The sequence below is a fragment of the Heptranchias perlo genome, chromosome 14 (assembly GCF_035084215.1).
Source record: "Heptranchias perlo isolate sHepPer1 chromosome 14, sHepPer1.hap1, whole genome shotgun sequence".
NCBI lineage: Eukaryota > Metazoa > Chordata > Chondrichthyes > Hexanchiformes > Hexanchidae > Heptranchias > Heptranchias perlo.
The window spans coordinates 17178107-17196912 of NC_090338.1; the positions used below are offsets into that span (position 1 = coordinate 17178107).

Consider the following 18806-nt stretch of genomic DNA (forward strand, 5'->3'; position numbering starts at 1 on the left):
AACAGTTTAAGTAGTCCTGTAACTTGTCACCATCTCTCACCTTATTAACCACCCTATTATTTTGGTGTTCTCATCCTTGTTTTCAAATCTCTCCATGGCCTCGCCCCTCCCTAGCTCTGTAACCTCCTCTAGCCCTACAACCCTCCGAGAACTTTGCGCTCCTCCAATTCTAGCCTCTTGCACATCCCCAATTTTCATCGCTCCACCATTGGCAGCCGAGGCTCTGAGCTCTGGAATTCTCTCCCTAAACCTCTTTACCTCTCTCTCCTCCTTTAAGACACTCCTTAAAACCTACCTCTTTGACCAAGCTATTGGTCACCTGTCCTAATATCTCCTTATATGGTTTGGTGTCAAATGTTGTTTGATAACGCTCCTGTGAAGCGCCTTGAGATGTACGTCTACGTTAAAGGTGCTATATAAATGCAAGTTGTTGTATTATTTGCAAACTTGGAGATGAAGCTACCGACACACCTTTACAGATTGTTTTTAAAAATGTTGAAGAATATTGGTTCCAACAGAGCTCTGCAGACCCTATTCGATACACCCCTCCATCCAGAATACTTGCTATTTATACAGACCCTCTATTTCCAATTGCTCAGGCACAACTCGAACCATCTCAGCAAGCTGATGCCTGATCATTTTTTCAACTAGATTTTCATGAGAAAGCCCATCAAAAATTTTAGTAAAGTTTAAGTAAACTACATCTACATCGTAGTCATCCACCCTTAGTTATTTTAACAAAAAATTCTATTCAATTGGTCTGGCATGTCTTTCCTTTTGTAACTCCATGCTGACTTTTACCAATTAGTATATAGCACCCGAAATGTTCCATCAGCTTGTCCTTGATGATCAATTCTAGAATTTTTCAGGTATGACAGAAGACTCCCATGTCCATTTTTAAATAGTGGCACTATTCTGAAAGAGAGAGGTGGCGAGGCAAAGGGAATTCCAAAGCTTGAGGCATATACGGCTTAAAACCTATCTCTTTAACCAAGCTTTTAGTCACCCATCCTAATATCTCCTTCTTTGGCTAGGTGGCAATTTTTGGTCTGATTTCGCTCCTGTGAAGTGCCTTGGGATGCTTTCCTACATAAAAGGGGCTAAATAAATGCAAGCTGTTGTTGATATATAGATGAAGCTTTGTCCAGCACTGAAATGTGCTCAGTGTGGAGGAAAACCTAGCAATAATCAAGCCATAACAGAGAAATCCACCTTCCATTGAATGATTATAAATCAATGCTGACAGTAAAAAGATTACTCATCATTGCACCATCCAAAAATAGAAGTGCAAAAGAACGAACAGTTGTAGAGATCTGAAGTCAAAAACTTAAAACCTACAAGTTTCACAAGCATATTAGCTTACCCCTACTTGTGCTGTTGCTGCGCCCAAGATCTCGAGTCCGGTCTCGACTGCGGCTGCGACTTCGACTTGTGCTCTTTGCTGGACTATGGCTATAGCTTCTGCCCCTATGGCGGTCATACCGTTCTCGATAAAGATCTCTGGGGTGAGGATATCTCTCAAAGTCTCTGCGTCGCCGTTCTTCACGTTTTTTGTCGTCACGAATTCTGGCAAATTAAAAGAAGGCATTTTACCTGTTTGTAATAAAGTTATAGTCTTTCAGGTTAACATGTTTAAAAAGCCCAATCAAACTTCAGTTCTAATTGAATAGCTAAAATTTGAAACTGTCCAATTAGATTTTGTTTTTCTCTTCTGCCAAGTTGAAGTGTTCCAGAGTTCAGGGATCATCTCGTGTGAATTTCTAGCAATATGAACTATAAACAATGCAGTCCGTGCCCGCATGCAGCAAGACCTGGACAACATCCAGGCGTGGGCTGATAAGTGGCAAGTAACATTCGCACCAGAAAAGTGCCAGGCAATGACCACCTCCCCATGACATTCAACGGCATTACCATCGCCGAATTCCCCACCATCAACATCCTGCGGGTTACCATTGACCAGAAACATAACTGGACCAGCCATGTAAATACTGTGGTTACAAGAGCAGGTCAGAGGCTAGGTATTCTTTGGCAAGTGACTCACCTCCTGACTCCCCAAAGCCTTTCCACCATCTACAAGACACAAGTCAGGAGTATGATGGAATACTCTCCACTTCCTGGATGAGTGCAGCTCCAACAACATTCAAGAAGCTCGACACCATCCAGGACAAAGCAGCCCGCTTGATTGGCACCCCATCCACCACCCTAAACATTCACTCCCTTCACTATCGGCGCACTGTGGCTGCAGTGTGTACCATCCATGGGATGCACTGCAGCAACTCGCCAAGACTTCTTCAACAGCACCTCCCAAACCCACGACCTCTACCACTTAGAAGGACAAGGGCAGCAGACACATGGGAACACCACCTGCACGTTCCCCTCCAAGTTACACATCATCCCGACTTGGAAATATATCACCGTTCCTTCATCGTCGCTGGGTCAAAATCCTGGAACTCCCTTCCTCACAGCACTGTGGGAGAACCTTCACCACACAGACTGCAGTTGTTCAAGAAAGCGGCTCACCACCACCTTCTCAAGGGCCATTAGGGATGGGCAATAAATGCTGGCCTTGCCAGCGACGCCCACATCCCATGAACGAATAAAAAAAACAGAAGCAATATAAGTCCCCCACGTAAAGTGCTGATAAAGGTGGTTGTGGAAATCATTCAAAAGCAATCAAATTGTACAGATCTGCAAATATCTTTATAAACAGAAAGGACATTTTCAGAAAGAATTTGTTTGAAAACAACAAGGTAGGTTTTGCTGTTCACTGACAAAACATTTTCTTCAGTTAAAAGCAGTTGGGTCACTGTGCATTCAACCCATCATTACAAGATGCATTAGCATTCAGTATATTGCTCGGCAATATTAATCTTGAAACCTGCCTGCAAAATTTTACTGACGCTATCAGAGAAGAATTACTTTGGACCCAAAAGTTCTCAATGAAAACTGCCCATTTTCTCCATAATTACAACCTAATAAAGAAAGCTGAAATGTACAGCTTTCAAAACGTGCAAATGGTGAGCATGCAATTTCATTAGCGGATTCATTAATTATGGAGAAAAAACAAGCATTCTCCCATTTTTCATTACAAGAGGAATTTCATCTCCTTAATGTCTTAATCCATTTTATATTGCAACATTACAAAAATCAAAAAAGCACTGAAACTGAAATGATATGATATGATTACCATTACTTATTTATCATGCTGAGTAAGTACATTGTGGTGTGATATATTAAATCTAATTCACATTCAGAATTCATGAAGAACAACAAAGCAATAGAATTCGCAAGCAATACTTCTGTGGCCTCACCAATACCTCTCATCTGGGTTTATGGGAAAATAAGTAGAAAGCGGCATTTATCTTCAATCTACTGCATCCTCCAAAACAACAACAAAAATTGTTTTCACTTGTTTCCACGTTCCCTCTTAATCCAAAATCAGATTAAGTACCCGACTGGTGATCACATCAGTCATATTTGACACAATCAATTAATTGTACATGGACTGAAAGCAAACTCAAGTCTGAGCACAGATTTCCAGATAATAATTTGGGTTAAAGCACATACCTTGTATCAACAGGTCCCAAAACCGGTTTAAAAGGACTATGACTTTTCTTTAATAAATTTTTTCTACCGTCTTGATCTTCATCATACAAGGGAATCTGAAATAGCAATAAGCAATAAAAAAAAAAGAAAAAGAAATGCTTATCGTGGTTACAAATTCAGGAAAATATTAGCAGAAAACTCAATGTAACTGGTGCATCTCTCATGACCGCTCATGGTTAAAATTTTAAAAAGGGAATGAGTACATCTCAGCAGCTAACACCTGCGAGTACTACTTCTAATCTTCTCTAGTAATTGGCCTCTTAGACATCTCAAACATGCCACTACAACCCAGCAGTAATTTTATTGTAAAATCTGACTGAATTTATAGACATTTGAGTCTGTAGCTTCTTCTTGTAAGTTTAATATATCGCTACCTGAAATCTGTTAGTTGCTAGAATTAGAGATTTTTGGGATATCCACTGCACCCACCCCATTCCTTGAACTTCTGTCACATCGCCCACCAAATTGGTCAAGAACACTATCAATGAAACACCAATCAGAAAGTCAGAAAAATGCTAAACATATGAAAAAAGTTCTGTACATTATTTGCCAAAGAAACACTATACATCCATTGATCCATACACATATTTGTGGTTTATATGCAAGTATGATACAGGTACCTAGTCTTAAATTTTATGTAATAATCAGAGATAGCCAGCAAATGGCAACCACAAGATTAAAGCTAAACAAGTGCATAATTTTTTTTTCACAACAAAAACTTTTACAAATTTTCAAAACCTTAAGATACAATTGGAGGTGACAACTGCATTGCAGAACAAATGCTTCCCAAAAGAATGTTTGAATTCCACTTGATTCTGACCAGAATTAATTTCTCTGCTACCTCTTTCCTGAATCCAGACTGTGTGTTTATAAGAAAGATTCCCCATCTCCCATCTTGCACCCTGATCATCAAAGAACACATTGCCTCTATTGTAACTGTGTCACCCCTCATTCAATCACAGTCACATGACAGCAGTCTTGGACTGCATTATGCAGGACTGGGATCAATTAGTAGCAATTAAAGACATTTGTGGGACAATCTTGCTTATACTGAAGGTGAACTAACTGTACACCCAATAAACCCCAACACCGTAACCACAACCCTTAAACCCCAACCCCTAAACCCCAACACCCTAACCTCAACCCCTAAATCCCAACTTCTGACCCAAACACGCTAACCTCAACCCCTAAACCTTAAACCCTAAGAAACAACTAACTTGCATTTATATAGCATCTTTCACATTCTCAGGAGCTCCCACAGAGGGCCCACGGTATTAAACCCTGTCTGCCCTCTTGGTGGAGAGGTGGTGGGGGGGGGGGGGGGGGGGGGGTAAAAGATCCCATGGCACTATTTGGAAGAAAAGCAATGAAGTTCTCCCCAGTGTCCTGGCCAATATTTATCCCTCAACCAACATAACTAAAAAAAAATTATCTGGTCAATTATCACATTGCTATTTGTGGGATCTTGCCATGTGCAAATTGGCTGCCGCATTTCCCAACGTTACAAGTGACTATACTTCAAAAGCATTTCACTGGCTGTAAAGCGCCTTGGGACGTCCTGAGGACATGAAAGGCGCTATATAAATGTAAGTACTTTCTTTCTTTTAGTAGCAGTTAAAGACATTTGTGGGACAATCTTATTTATACTGAAGGAGAACTGACAGTACATCCAAATTTCTCTTGGTATTCAATTAGCTCCTGTCCATCGTAAAATGAATTCTTTCTGTTTTTAAAATTTGTTCTCGCAATATGGGCAACACTGGCAGTATTTATTGCATATCCCGAGTTACCCCGAGGGAATTAAGAGTTAACCATGTAATGCGGGATTGGAGTCACGTGCAGACTAGACTAGGTAGGGATGGCAGGTCCCTCTTCTAAAAGGACATCAGTGAACCAGTGAATTTTTATGACAATCTAGCAGCTTTCATGTGGCAACCCACAAATGACCAGATTTATTTAATTCATGATCTCTGAGTTGCTAGTTCAGTACCATATTTACTTGGCAAGCCATACCTTACAACAACTTACTCACAGAAGCAGACATATTGTTACTCACTTCTTTCTTGTCCTCCCTCTCTTGCCATGTAGGCTGCATGTCCTGCTTCAATGTCTCCTGGACAAGCTGTTCTGGTCGTGGCACGTAGTTCTTTGTGCTCAAAGCATCAAAAAGTTTGTCCACAAAACCAACAGTTTCTGTCAAAATAATTACAAACTAATGATGAGAAATACTGCTAATAGAACTCAAAATGTTAAAAAAGAATTTTACAAAAATGTAAAGTGTACCCCACACACAAACATACGCAACGTTTTCATACAGGACTTGGTTATTTATACGTACAAAGACTCTCTTACAAATCACCATTAACCACAACTCTCAAAACACAGTCATGTGTGCAAACTGTTTCAGCCAACTCTACTGTCACAAGGAATTGAAGGGAAAATGTTAGGCTTTTATAAAACAAAACTTCCCTGCATGTAGTCTATCTTTTACAGGTTATCATGAAAGGACGGTTTAGTTTTTAAAAAATTCATTCATGGGATGTGGGCTTCGCTGGCGAGGCCGGCATTTATTGCCCATCCCTAATTGCCCTCGAGAAGGTGGCGGTGAGCCGCCTTCTTGAACCGCTGCAATCAGTGTGGTGAAGGTTCTCCCACAGTGCTGTTAGGAAGGGAGTTCCAGGATTTTGACCCAGCGACGATGAAGGATCGGCGATATATTTCCAAGTCGGGATGGTGTGTGACTTGGAGGGGAACGTGCAGGTGGTGTTGTTCCCATGTACCAGCTGCTCTTGTCCTAGGTGGTAGAGGTTGCGGGTTTGGGAGGTGCTGTCGAAGAAGCCTTGGCGAGTTGCTGCAGTGCATCCTGTGGATGGTACACACTGCAGCCACGGTGCGCCGGTAGTGAAGGGAGTGAATGTTTAGGGTGGTGGATGGGGTGCCAATCAAGCGGGCTGCTTTGTCCTGGATGGTGTATTCCATCACACTCCTGACTTGTGCCTTGTAGATGGTGGAAAGGCTTTGGGGAGTCAGGAGGTGAGTCACTCGCCACAGAATACCCAGCCTCTGGCCTGCTCTTGTAGCCACAGTATTTATATGGCTGGTCCAGTTAAGTTTTTGGTCAATGGTGACACCCAGTTATAATCCTTCATGAAAAAATGAGCCACAAATTACACTCAACAAAAAATGTTTTTTTTAAATTCAGAAAATCATTTTTGAACAATTCTTAATTCTAAGTACCCATTTACCTCAACAAGATACATTTTTGGGAGGACAACAAATAAAGAGAACAGAGAAAGCAAGAATCTAGAGGAAGACTCATCCCTAGTAACTATCCAGCTTGAAACCTTAATTACTATGCTAACTTTCATCAGACTCATCACGATGCGGGAGAATATTAGACAATGCTAATGGTTCACTTTAGGTTAGTTATGAGTCACAGCTTGGACCCTGGGCAGCAGAATCCCAGGTACCTATACCTGCATCAAACAATGTATTCTCCCAATTTTAATCGCTCCACCACTGGCAGCAGTCCTTTCAGCTGCCTAGGCCCTAAGCTCTGGAATTCCCTCCCTAAATGTCTCTGCCTCTCTAGCTCTCCTACTTTTAAGACTATCCTTAAAACCTACCTCTTTGACCAAGCTTTTGGTCATCTGACTTAATATCTCCTTGCATGGCTTGGTGTCAAATATTGTTTGATAACGCTGAGCACCTTGGGACATTTTCCTATGTTAAAGGTGCTATATAAATGCAAGTTTTTGTTGTTGCTGTTTGGTCAATTCCCCCAAGTACCAATGGTCCCTTGCTACACATTGACAAGGAAGAATAGTATCAAAGAATCAGAAGGCCTCAAGACTGGTAGAAAATATGCTCAATTACTTACACTAACTTTCACTTGAGATATTTACAATGCGAAAGCAAGAGTATTACAATGCTTCAAATGGCTTGGACTACTGGTGAAATATTTTGAAATTAGTTTCCATTAATGTGGAAAATGTTACTACATACTGACAAATTCCCTTTGTAGGCTCGTTACCAAAATAATGAATACCTTTCCAGGTCAAACTTGCTTCCCAAACACTGGCCCAGATATTCCTGAAGACATGTGCTGGGACCTTTGAATGACGCAAAAGAGGAAATTATGGAGTGAGTGACTTACACCATCACTTATGACGTTCCATATTTCCTACGACTTGATCCGCCGTTACCCCACGTTGATAACAGTTGGAAGCTCATTTTCAGAGCTCCATCCCCCAGTGAAAACAATAGTGATCGTGATTTTGTTGAATTCTTACTATTTTTCACGCCACTGCCACTTCGACTTAAAAATAATGGTGCTGGCGCCTTGGCAGCAGCATGTTTTATAGCTAATAGATCGTTTTTAAAAAATTGTTCTAATAAATAAACTTGGACGTCGAAGGCTGGAGAACAGGCTCCGCACACCCGTGGATTCTCTATATTCAAATTTATTATGTGCTTTTCATGGAAGCTGGCCGACCAATTCCTTCGAGAAGAGATCAGCCTGGTGGGAGTAGCACTTCGGTTGAGTGTCATACTACAGATTTACATTAAAAGACCATTTTAAACCTAAAATTGCCACCCAGTTGATGTATTCATAGACAGTGCCAGGAAAAAATGGCCACTGCGCTTTGTTTCAACGGCATCCTCGCTGTGGCATATCCTAATTACAAATTCTGGAAAATACAGAGGAACTTATTGATCGGCATACTGGATGGCTAAATTTACAGTACAAGTCACCGATCTCGTTATTGCAGGAAAATCTGGGCCACTCAGTTCATCAGATGAATGAATAAGGAAACTTAAGTAAGAAAAGCAAAACGACTAGTACTTGCCAAAGATTGGATGGGGATGAGGAGGTGAAGTGTACACATATTCTGGTTCATACCTCCTTAATACTACTGCATCCTCACAGATATTGCATGAAGTATATGGCAGATTAAATTTAATGCAGAGAAATGTGAAGTGATGCATTTTAGGAGGAAGAATGAGGAGAGGCAACAAAAATGGTACAATTTTAAAGGGGGTGCAGGAACAGAAAGGTCTGGGGTTTCACTTACACAAATCTTTGAAGATGGCAGGACAAGATGATAAAGCTGTTAATATAGCATATGGGATCCTTGGCTTTAAAGGCATAGAGTACAAAACCAAGAAAGTTATGCTAAACCTTTATAAATCGCTGGTAAGCCCTCAGCTACAATCACCGGAGTATTGTGTTCATTTCTGGGCAGCACACATTAGGAAGGATCTTAAGGGCTTGGAGAATGTGCAGAGGTGATTTACCAGAATGATACGAGGTTTGAGGGACTTCAGTTAAGAGGAGAGACTAGAGAAGTTGGGATTTTTCTCCTTAGAGCAGAGAAAGTTATGAGGAGATTTAATAGAGGTATTCAAAATTATGAGGAGTTTCGATAGAGTAAATAAGGAGAAACTGTTTCCGCTGGCAGGTGGGTTGGTAACCAGAGGACGCAGATTTAACGTAACTGGCAAAAGAACCAGAGAGGAGATGAAGAGAATAGTTTGTATGCAATGAGTTAAAATGATCTGGAATGCATTGCCTGAAATGGTAGTGGAAGCATATTTAATAGTTACTTTCAATGGGGAATTGGATCGATACTTAAAAAGGAAAAAATTCCAGGGCTATGGGGAAAGAGATGGCGATGGGGACCAATTAGATAGGTCTTTCAAAGAGCCAGCACAGGCATGGTGGGCCGCGTGGCCTTCTGTGCTGTAAGATCTATGATTCTAAGTGCCCATCAGGAATATTTGAACTGAATGCCATCTCCCGGTTTTAATGAGAGCTGTCCACACTCAATCATATGCCAGAAGTATTAAATTGCCAGACAGCCTGACACACATGCATAATAATATTATTGCTGGAGTTCAAAAGGGCACAATGTCTAGTATGCTGTTTACATAACTGGTTCAGGCTGACTCCTCCTTAGACAGTTAGGGCTGCTGTACAATAAAACAAATACTGAAACACAGTTGTGTAGTAAATAATATCACCCTGACATAGGTGATGAAACAATACAAATTGCAAAGGTTTCCATCTTTGCAGAAAGCCAAAGATCTGCATTAGGCATTTACAACAGTCTTATGAGCCTCTCACGCTTCACAGCTCAGATGATCAATGTTAAGAAAATACAAAGAATTTGCACCTTCTATATTTGACAACAGACTTCAATATCAAATAGCATTTTATATTGAGTATTGGTGCCTAGGCTAAGTAGTTAAATCCATTTTGCTGGATTGAGTGGAAGATGTTCAACTTAACACTGGTGATTCTCAGTGGGCCAGCATAACAAGATTGTCTTTTCTGCTAGGCACTGTCTGAACACGTATGCACATGCGCTTTTGAGGGGAGGTTTATTATATTCAGTAGTTGAAGCATTGAATCCAGTGACTGTTTAAATCATACACTTCTGAAGTGCTCCTGATACTGCTCCCAAAGATAGGCTTATTTTATTCCAGGACTGATCTGGAGTACATCATTCAGCAAGTTTACACAAGCAAAACAGGATTTAATTTGTTCAAACAATGACAGATTAGGAAAGAAACTTGAATTTATAGAGCACCTTTCACAACCTCAGGATGTCCTAAAGTGCTTTGCAGCCAAATGTAGTCACTGTTATGATGTAGGAAACAAGGCAGCCAATTTGTGCTCAACAAGGTCCCACAAATAGCAATGAGGTAATGACCAGATAATCTGTTTCAGTGATATTGGTTGAGGGATAAATAATGACCAGGATACCAAGGAGAACTCCCTTGCTCTTCTTCGAATAGTGCTATGGGATCTTTAACATCCATCTGAGGGGGCAGACAGGACCTTGGTTTAACGTCTGATCTGATAGTGCAGCTCTCCCTCAGTACTGCACTGGAGTGTCAGCCTAGATTTTGTGCTGAAGTCTCTGGAGTGGGGCTTGAACTCTCAACCTACTGATTCAGAGGCGGGAATGCAACCACTGAGCCACGGCTGACCCCTAAATAAAGTATATTTCATCCATAACAAATGCAAATTCTCAGCTCACATATAAGATAAGGTTAGGGACCAGCAAACAGTCTTTCAGCAAATTAAGCTGTAGAACTGCTGTGCTATCTCCAGGCAAGGAGTGATGTACTTTCTGTACTTGTAGGACTCATGTCCATCCGCTCTGCTGCATTTGTGAACAAGGGAAAGTTCTAGTGCCATCTATGCATACACTGTCCAGTAACAAAAAAAGCACTCATCCTTAAAGAAGCAGCATGCTTCAGTTATTCAATTAAATTAAATAAACTGTCATACTGTTTAAAATGGAAGTTGTTTTTAAATACATTTCTTTCTTTTAAATTTAAAAAAAAATCTAAAACAGTGCACACTCAAGTCTCACATGTCCAGTAATCTAAGGTCAACAGGGACAACAAACAAGACAGGCCACTCCATAAGAGCCAATTAGGTTTGGCTCTGTACCTGACAGTGGCAGAGAGCAAAACAAAAAAGGTTATTTTTGGATGACAAATTTGATTTTGCTAAGAACAGAATCATTATCTTTACTTAGGTTGTAGTCAGCATCTATTCACCTCTCCAATACGTCATTCAAATAGGGTTATGCAAAATAATCAAGCCATTACATTTTGTCAAACTGGCAGAAATTAAAAGCTGACCTCCTACAATAACTACCTTGCTTTTAGGTCAACTTGCAGCACACAATACTCATTATTCAGCTATTTTTTTCCAATAATAAAACAGGTCTTCAGATTGTAGCTTCGTGACCAACAAGTGCTGGCTGACTAGATTTTATTTTTAAAAATGCTACACATTTAGCACAATAGTCAGTTACTGTGCAAGATGCTGAGCATGCAGTTACGTAAGGAGGAATATTAATGCTTTAAAGCAGCAAAATATACAGGTAATCATTTTAGTAATTATAGACCATTCAACTACAAAAATAATTGGTTGGCATAATCCTGGTCTTTAAAAGCATCGATATCGCTGGAAAAATAATAGCATTTTAACCCAGCCAATGATCAGAGTCTGATAAATTATGACCTGAATATATTTGTTTGCACTGAACATTCTAGTCGGGTTAGACTGAGACTCTCAGAAAAAAATAAACAGCTTCTCTATTGATTCAGTTGATAAATGTACTGCCCATTGTGGAACTGAGCTGCACAGATCAGGAAGGTCCCATGTTCAAACCCTAGTGTGAGATAATTGAGCTGATTTCAGCCAGGTCAGCAGTAGGGGCACTACAATTGACCTCAGTAGCCCTGGGCTTAGGAAGGAGAGGTGGAAAATCAGTCAGGGTTCTCACAGCTTAGCTACCTACTGGAAACTATTTGTTTCAACATCAGGCGAGAAGAAATCCAACTCAGATATGATGGTTTCCACCGCCGCCCCCCCACCCCAGCAAGATTAAATCGTTTAGTGACACTTACTGCCTACTCTTATCATTGTAGGTACAGCACAGGAGGCCATTCAGCCCATCTTGCCAGTACCGTTTCTTTGAAAGAGCTATCCAATTAGTCCCATTCCCATGCTCTTTCCTGATATTCATCATACATATCACTTGGGTCAGGTAACTGAAGGCGCTGGTACCTGTGAAACTATAAGCCCAGCATGAATCAACATCTTCAAAAGAATGCAAGGGAAAATTATTGGGATGTACAACAAAAGCATAAACATTACCTTTTTGCAGAAATACGTCCAGTTGATCAACGCACAAAGCCTTCAGTTCTTTTTCTGGCTTGTCTTTCTTAACTAAAGCCACCACATATTTTGCTAAAGCTGATGGGTCAGCATCGCAGCTGAAAAATAAAGACATTTTTTTTTAAATCAAACATTGAACTGACAGTCCGACACATGTGATTTTGTGGGGTTCTTTTTGTAAAAGAGACCAAATCCAATTTCAGTCTTTATTTACCTGTAACACAATGTACTGCAAAATTAAAGTAAATTGGCCCGTTGCTCTAAATTATCTTTTCGATCTCGACCCCCAGACGTTGCACTCTGGCCAAGATGACAGACGTGTCCTGCTCCCAGGTCTCAATTAATGCTCTTTTCTAAATTCCTACAAGAAAATGCACAAAAACCTGGGTCGACTCGCTCCAAGTTGCGCACCCTCCCCCCCCTTTCCAAGGGAGCACCTAGATTAGATTAATGCTGCCACTCCAGTGCAAGATTTGGATCAGGAACTTGTCACCTGGTGGATCATAGACATTTATATTATGCTTTATCTGAGGCTTTTAGGGATGCAAGCAAAAAAATTTCTTACAAGAGGTTTCAAGTTACACTTTAGTCCAATGTTTGGCTACCAGTTACAGAACTAGCAGGAAGTTTTAATCAGACTTAATCAAAGCCAAAGTCTATATGCATAAAATTTAGAAGTGCTTCAAATAACCTTAAAAACAAGCAGTGTATCTACAGCCTACTCTTAATTCAAAGCTGTTTGATTCAAGTTATTGGACAATTCAAATTTTTAAAGCAATAATTTCCGACATTGCTTAATTAAAATTATTGAATAATTCCATTTTTTTTTAAGTGCAAAAAACAACTTTGAATTATCAAGCGTAGGCCAAACCCAATTTCAGCCTTCATTTACTAGTAACATAATGTAAACCCACTGATCAAATCATAGTGGGTCTAAAAGAGGGCAAAGAGGGGGAGGAATTTTTGAAGTGTATTCAGGAGAACTTTCTTGACCAGTAAGTTTCCGGCCCAACGAAGAAGGAAGCATTGCTGGATCTGGTTTTGGGAAATGAGGTGGGCCAAGTGGAACAAGTGTCAGTGGGGGAACATTTAGGGAACAGTGATCATAGTATCAGAATGTTTAGATTAACTATGGAAAAGGACAAGGCCAATTTCAATGGGATGAGGACGGATCTGGCCCGGGTAAATTGGAATCAAAGATCGGCAGGCATAACTGTAATAGAACAATGGGCGACCTTTAAAGAGGAGATGGTTCGGGTACAGTCTAGATATATTCCAATGAGGGAGAAAGGTAGGGTAACTAAAACCAGAGCTCCCTGGATGACAAAAGAGATAGAGAGTAAGATGAAGCAGAAAAAAGGGGCCTATGACAAATGCCAGGTTGATAATACAAGTGAGAACCAGGCTGAATATAGAAAGTTCAGAGGGGAAGCGAAAAAGGAAATAAGAGGAGCAAAGAGAGAGTATGACAATAGACTGGTGGCCAACATATAAGGGAATCCAAAAGTCTTCTTTTGGCATGTAAACAGTAAATGGGTAGTAAGAGGAGGGGTGGGACCAATTAGGGACCATAAAGGAGATCTACGCATGGAGGCAGAGGTACTAAATGAGTACTTTGCATCCATCTTTACCAAGGAAGAAGATGCTGCCAAAGTCACAGTAAGTAAAAAGGTAGTTGAGATACTGGATGGGCTAAAAATTGATAAAGAGGAGGTAATAGAAAGGCTAGCTGTACTTAAAGTAGATAAGTCACCCAGTCCAGATGGGATGCATTCTAGGTTACTGAGGCAAGTAAGGGTGGAAATTGCGGAGGCACTGGCCATAATCTTCCAATCATCCTTAGATACGGGGGGTGGTGCCAGAGGACTGGAGAGTTGCAAATGTTACACCCTTGTTCAAAAAGAGGTGTAAGGATAAACTCAGCAACTACAGGCCAGTCAGTTTAACCTTGGTAGTGGGAAAACTTTTAGAAACAATAATCCGGGACAAAATTAACAGTTACTTGGATAAGTGTGGATTAACTAAGGAAAGGCAGCACGGATTTGTTAAAGGCAAATTGTGTTTAACTAACCTGAGTTTTTTGATGAGGTAACAGAGAGGGTCGATGAGGGCAATGCAGTTGATGTGGTTTATATGAACTTCCAAAAGGCGTTCGATAAAGTGCCGCATAATAGGCTTACCATCAAAGTTGAAGCCCATGAAGTAAAGGGGCAGCATGGATACAAAATTGGCTAAGTAATAGGAAACAAAGAGTATGGTGAATGGTTGTTTTTTGTACTGGAGGTAGGTATATAGTGGTGTTCCCCAGGGGTGGGTACTAGGACCGTTGCTTTTTTTGATACATATTAATGACTTAGACTTGGGTGCACAGGGCACAATTTTAAAACTTGCAGATGAAACAAAACTTGGAAGGGTAGTGAACAGTGAGGAGGATAGTGATAGACTTCAAGAGGACACAGACACGCTGGTGGAATGGGCGGACATGTGGCAGATAAAATTCAACGCAGAAAAGTGTGAAGTGATACATTACAGTAGGAAGAACGAAGAGAGGCAATAAAAACTAAAGTGTACAATTCTAAAAGGGGTGCAGGAACAGAGAGATCTGGGGGTATATGTGCACAAATCGTTGAAGGTGGCAGGGCAGGTTGAGAAAGCGGTTGAGAAAGCATACGGGATCCTCGGCTTTATATATAGAGGCATCGAGTACAAAAGCAAGGAGTTTATGATGAACCTTTATAAAGCACTGGTTCAGCCACAACTGGAGTATTGTGTCTAGTTCTGGGCACTGCACTTTAGGAAGGATGTGAAGGCCTTAAATAGGGTGCAGATGAGATTTACTAGAATGATTCCAGGGATGAGGGACTTCAGTTACGTGGATAGACTGGAGAAGCTGGGATTGTTCTCCCTGGAACAGAGAAGGTTGAGAGATTTGATTGAGGTATTCAAAATCATGAAGGGTCTAGACAGAGTAGATAGAGAGAAACTGTTTCCATTGGCGGAAGGGTCAAGAACAAGGGGACATAGATTTAAGGAGATTGGCAGAAGAACGAAAGGTGACATGAGAAAAATCTTTTTGAAACAGCGAGTGGTTGTGATCTGGAATGCACTACCTGTGGGGGTGGTGGAGGCAGATTCAATCATGGCTTCAAAAAGGTAATTGGATAAGTACTTGAAGGGAAAAAATTTGCAGGGCTACAGGATAGGGCCAGGGAGGGACTAGCTGGATTGCTCTTGCAGAGAGCCGGCATGGACTTGACGGGCTGAATGGCCTCCTTTCATGTTGTAACCATTCTATAGTTCTAAAAAATCAATATTCCTTCATTTTCTTGGGGCTGGTCCTACAGTAAGCAACTTCAAGAACAGTGTTGTAAAATTCAACAATGTTGCCAGGACATGTCATCCACACAGCGCATATTTCATGATTGCTCTCAATGAGGGACTCCCTCTGCAGAAAATGAGCACCATCCAGTGGGTAATCGATTTTCACACTTTTCATTCTTGCTCAAATTTCCATCCTTTTTGCTATCAACCTTTATTTCTGCACAGGATCTCAGTTGTTACAAGGTGTCCATTCCACATACCTAACAAAATCCTAGGACACACATTTATTATCAAAGTACATTTACAAGGTAGCCTGTTGGCTCACTATACTGGTATACCACCCTGCTGCATTACAGATGTTATGCTGTTTGGGGGGACAGGACACTAACAGAAGGCAAACCTGGGGAACTCTCGTGCACCTCCATTTGACCAACATCTGCAAAGGCCACGCAGGTTACCTTCCAGCCATCTGGGGAGTCTCAGGAGGGAGTGTAAAAGATCGCACAAAAGTAATTTAAGCTTAAAGTTTAATAAATTAAAATGTGCTCGTTAACTTTTTTTTTGCTAAGAAACTCAAAAACTTTCTCTGACAAAAAAAATTCCCTTGTACACGGCTAACATTACCCTACCCAAGTTATAAAATTTACTCTTGAGAAAGATTCCGACATGATCTCTGTCAAAAAATGTCACTTTTAATTGAGAAGCAGAGATTAAAAGTCAAGGACATTACCACAGATTGAAGTGAGGCAGGTCATGAACATTAATTAGATAACACCAAGCTCAGGCTTTAAAAGCCTGCAAATTGTAGAAGGCATGGAAGGCAGACAGTTAAGCAGTTTTCAAAGCCCTGGGAAAGAAGCAGTTAAAAATTGAATTATGGTTCACCATGGTGTTGTCTTAGTTATGTAACTCAACAAAGTTTTTACATCACCTGCCCACAGCACGATTACAAGCTTAAATTGATTTAAATAGAAAATATCCCAACCACTTATAGACATCACTGGAAAAAGTGGTTTATTTAAAATGCTAAAATGTAACTATATATTTAATTAGTGCCTTACATTTAATGATTCAGAAGCTTTTGCATAAGTCTTTGCAAAGAATGCTGCTGTAGCAGCTTTTAGAAGTAAGTATCAACATCTGCTCTTGATACAACCAAGGCCTTCTTTACATCTACAAGAGAGGAGAGAAATAAACTCCTTGCTTGGCTAGTTTCACAAGAAATGATTGCCCTCTGATACTTTGTCCAAATGGACATTATTCATGTGTAAAGCTTGACAATGAGTGTAAGCACATTACACGACAGCATAGGGAGGAGCATCACTAATAATGTCTGATCCCGTTCTTATCCAACATCGATAAACATACACTTCCAGCAGGGATTACTGGGCAGCAATCAAGAGGAGGAAACCCTGGTTTATATTCTCTTCCCTAACAAGAAGCACTGAGGCTCCTCATAGCATCCTTACTACTGACCTAACAAAGGTTAGTCAACTTAACACAGTTTAGGCTTCGAACTTTTTGCCTACCTGGTCTGTGTGGTTGAGCTGTTCTTTCCTTCAAAACTCCTCAAGGGTAGGATACTTTATTTGTACAAGGTCTACAACAATTTCACTTTATACAGCAAAAAAATCCCAATACACTTCACAGAAGAAACAAACAGACAGGACCTTAATTGGAGAATTAGAAGACCGAAAGATCGGTTGAAGGAATGGATGTCGAGAAGGCTTTTAATGGCAGAGGAGATAGATGTGGATGGAGTTTAGGGAGAGGGTTTCAAAGAGTAGTGTTGAATCAGCTAAAGGCTCTACCAACCATGGTGGAGCAAAGGACAGATTCAGAAAACCAGCAAGGAATGAACACAAGGCTGGAAGAAGTTGCAGAACTCCAATTGCATATTCCAATTTTAAAGGTGATCCAAACCAGTTTAATAGATCACATTTTGTTTAATACAACAAGGCCACAGATCAATGAAACTCAATTGATTTTGGACCAATTGATGCATGCAGCCTTTAAAATGCATATAGGATGGTTGGCAATGGATTGCCATTGCACTGGCAAACTCACTTCGGGACAGGTATCGTCAAGTTAAACAACAACTCCTCCTTGCCCTAATTATACCCTGTCCCAGTTAAAAACTAAAAGATGACAAAATTGGAGTTACAGCTGCAATTTTACACTCTAAGGCAGAGTTTATACCTAAAACAGCAACTGATTTGTGTTATCTTGACACATGCTGACCTGCTCAGCATTTCTGGTGTTTTCTGTTTTTGTTTGCAATTTTATGAAGTATTCTATCAAGTGCAGGGCTCAACAACAGCAATAGTCCACTAATCTAAACATTTAGCAGCAAACCAACGCTGAATGTATAATTTGCCGACTGGACTCAGGAATGCATTTTAATGCCAGTATCTGCTTACTTCAGTGCTCCTAAGTGCATTAAGTTGCTTGTATTAAAGCTCTATATTACTGTTACCAACAAGAAGAACAACAATTTTGAGCACCTAATCTAGACTGACGATTCAATGCGGCACTATTGGAGATGCCATCTCTCAGATGAGACTTTAATTTCCAATTCTCAGAATCTAAACTTTTAAGAAGTGAATCTGTCAGGAGTGGTGCAAGTACTCCACAAATCAACCCCTTTGTAAATATAAACAACAATTCCAGCTGTTTGGTGAACCAGCGGTCTTCACTGTGCAGCACTGACTGTTCTCACTGTCTGACAGTTATACATGCTTTCTTTTGAGCTCTGCAAATTCACCATTAATAGACAAAACCAAATTGTGGCAAGACCTAAAGTTAAATAATACTGTTGCAAAGTTTGTATCCCAGGGACAAGTCATGGTAGGTTTGGTGCACACTTAAGTTTAAACATTTAACCAACTCCATAAGTTATTAAATCCTTAATTGTCTTGCATCTAGCACAGGTCAATCACATCTCAAAGTGTCATACCATTACATCTCCAAACATTAAAGAGAAAGTGCTAAGTCACACTTGCTTCTGTTATACTGAAATAATATTTTCATAAAATACCAAATCAAAACTGTACATGTGGAAAGTTAAGCAAATTTTTAAAAAGTCACAAATTAGCTGTCAGTAACAGCCCATTAAAAAAAAAGAGATGGGTAACTAATGAAGTCACTCAAAATATTTTTTGAAAATCAAGATTTT

The 18806-nt window shown here is 40.4% G+C and overlaps 1 protein-coding gene across 2 annotated transcripts in view; it reads right to left on the reverse strand.

The window, feature by feature from the left end:
- The window catches only part of rbm27 (RNA binding motif protein 27), a 124252-nt gene that overhangs the window by 86115 nt on the left and 19331 nt on the right, over positions 1 to 18806 (reverse strand). For both annotated transcript variants that reach the window (XM_067996070.1, XM_067996071.1), the window contains exons 2-5: positions 12290 to 12408; positions 5663 to 5799; positions 3568 to 3662; positions 1364 to 1566 (exon numbers count right to left, since the gene is read on the reverse strand). In XM_067996070.1, the coding sequence (XP_067852171.1) occupies positions 1364 to 1566; positions 3568 to 3662; positions 5663 to 5799; positions 12290 to 12408 (554 nt within the window). The remainder of the gene's footprint in view (positions 1 to 1363; positions 1567 to 3567; positions 3663 to 5662; positions 5800 to 12289; positions 12409 to 18806) is intronic.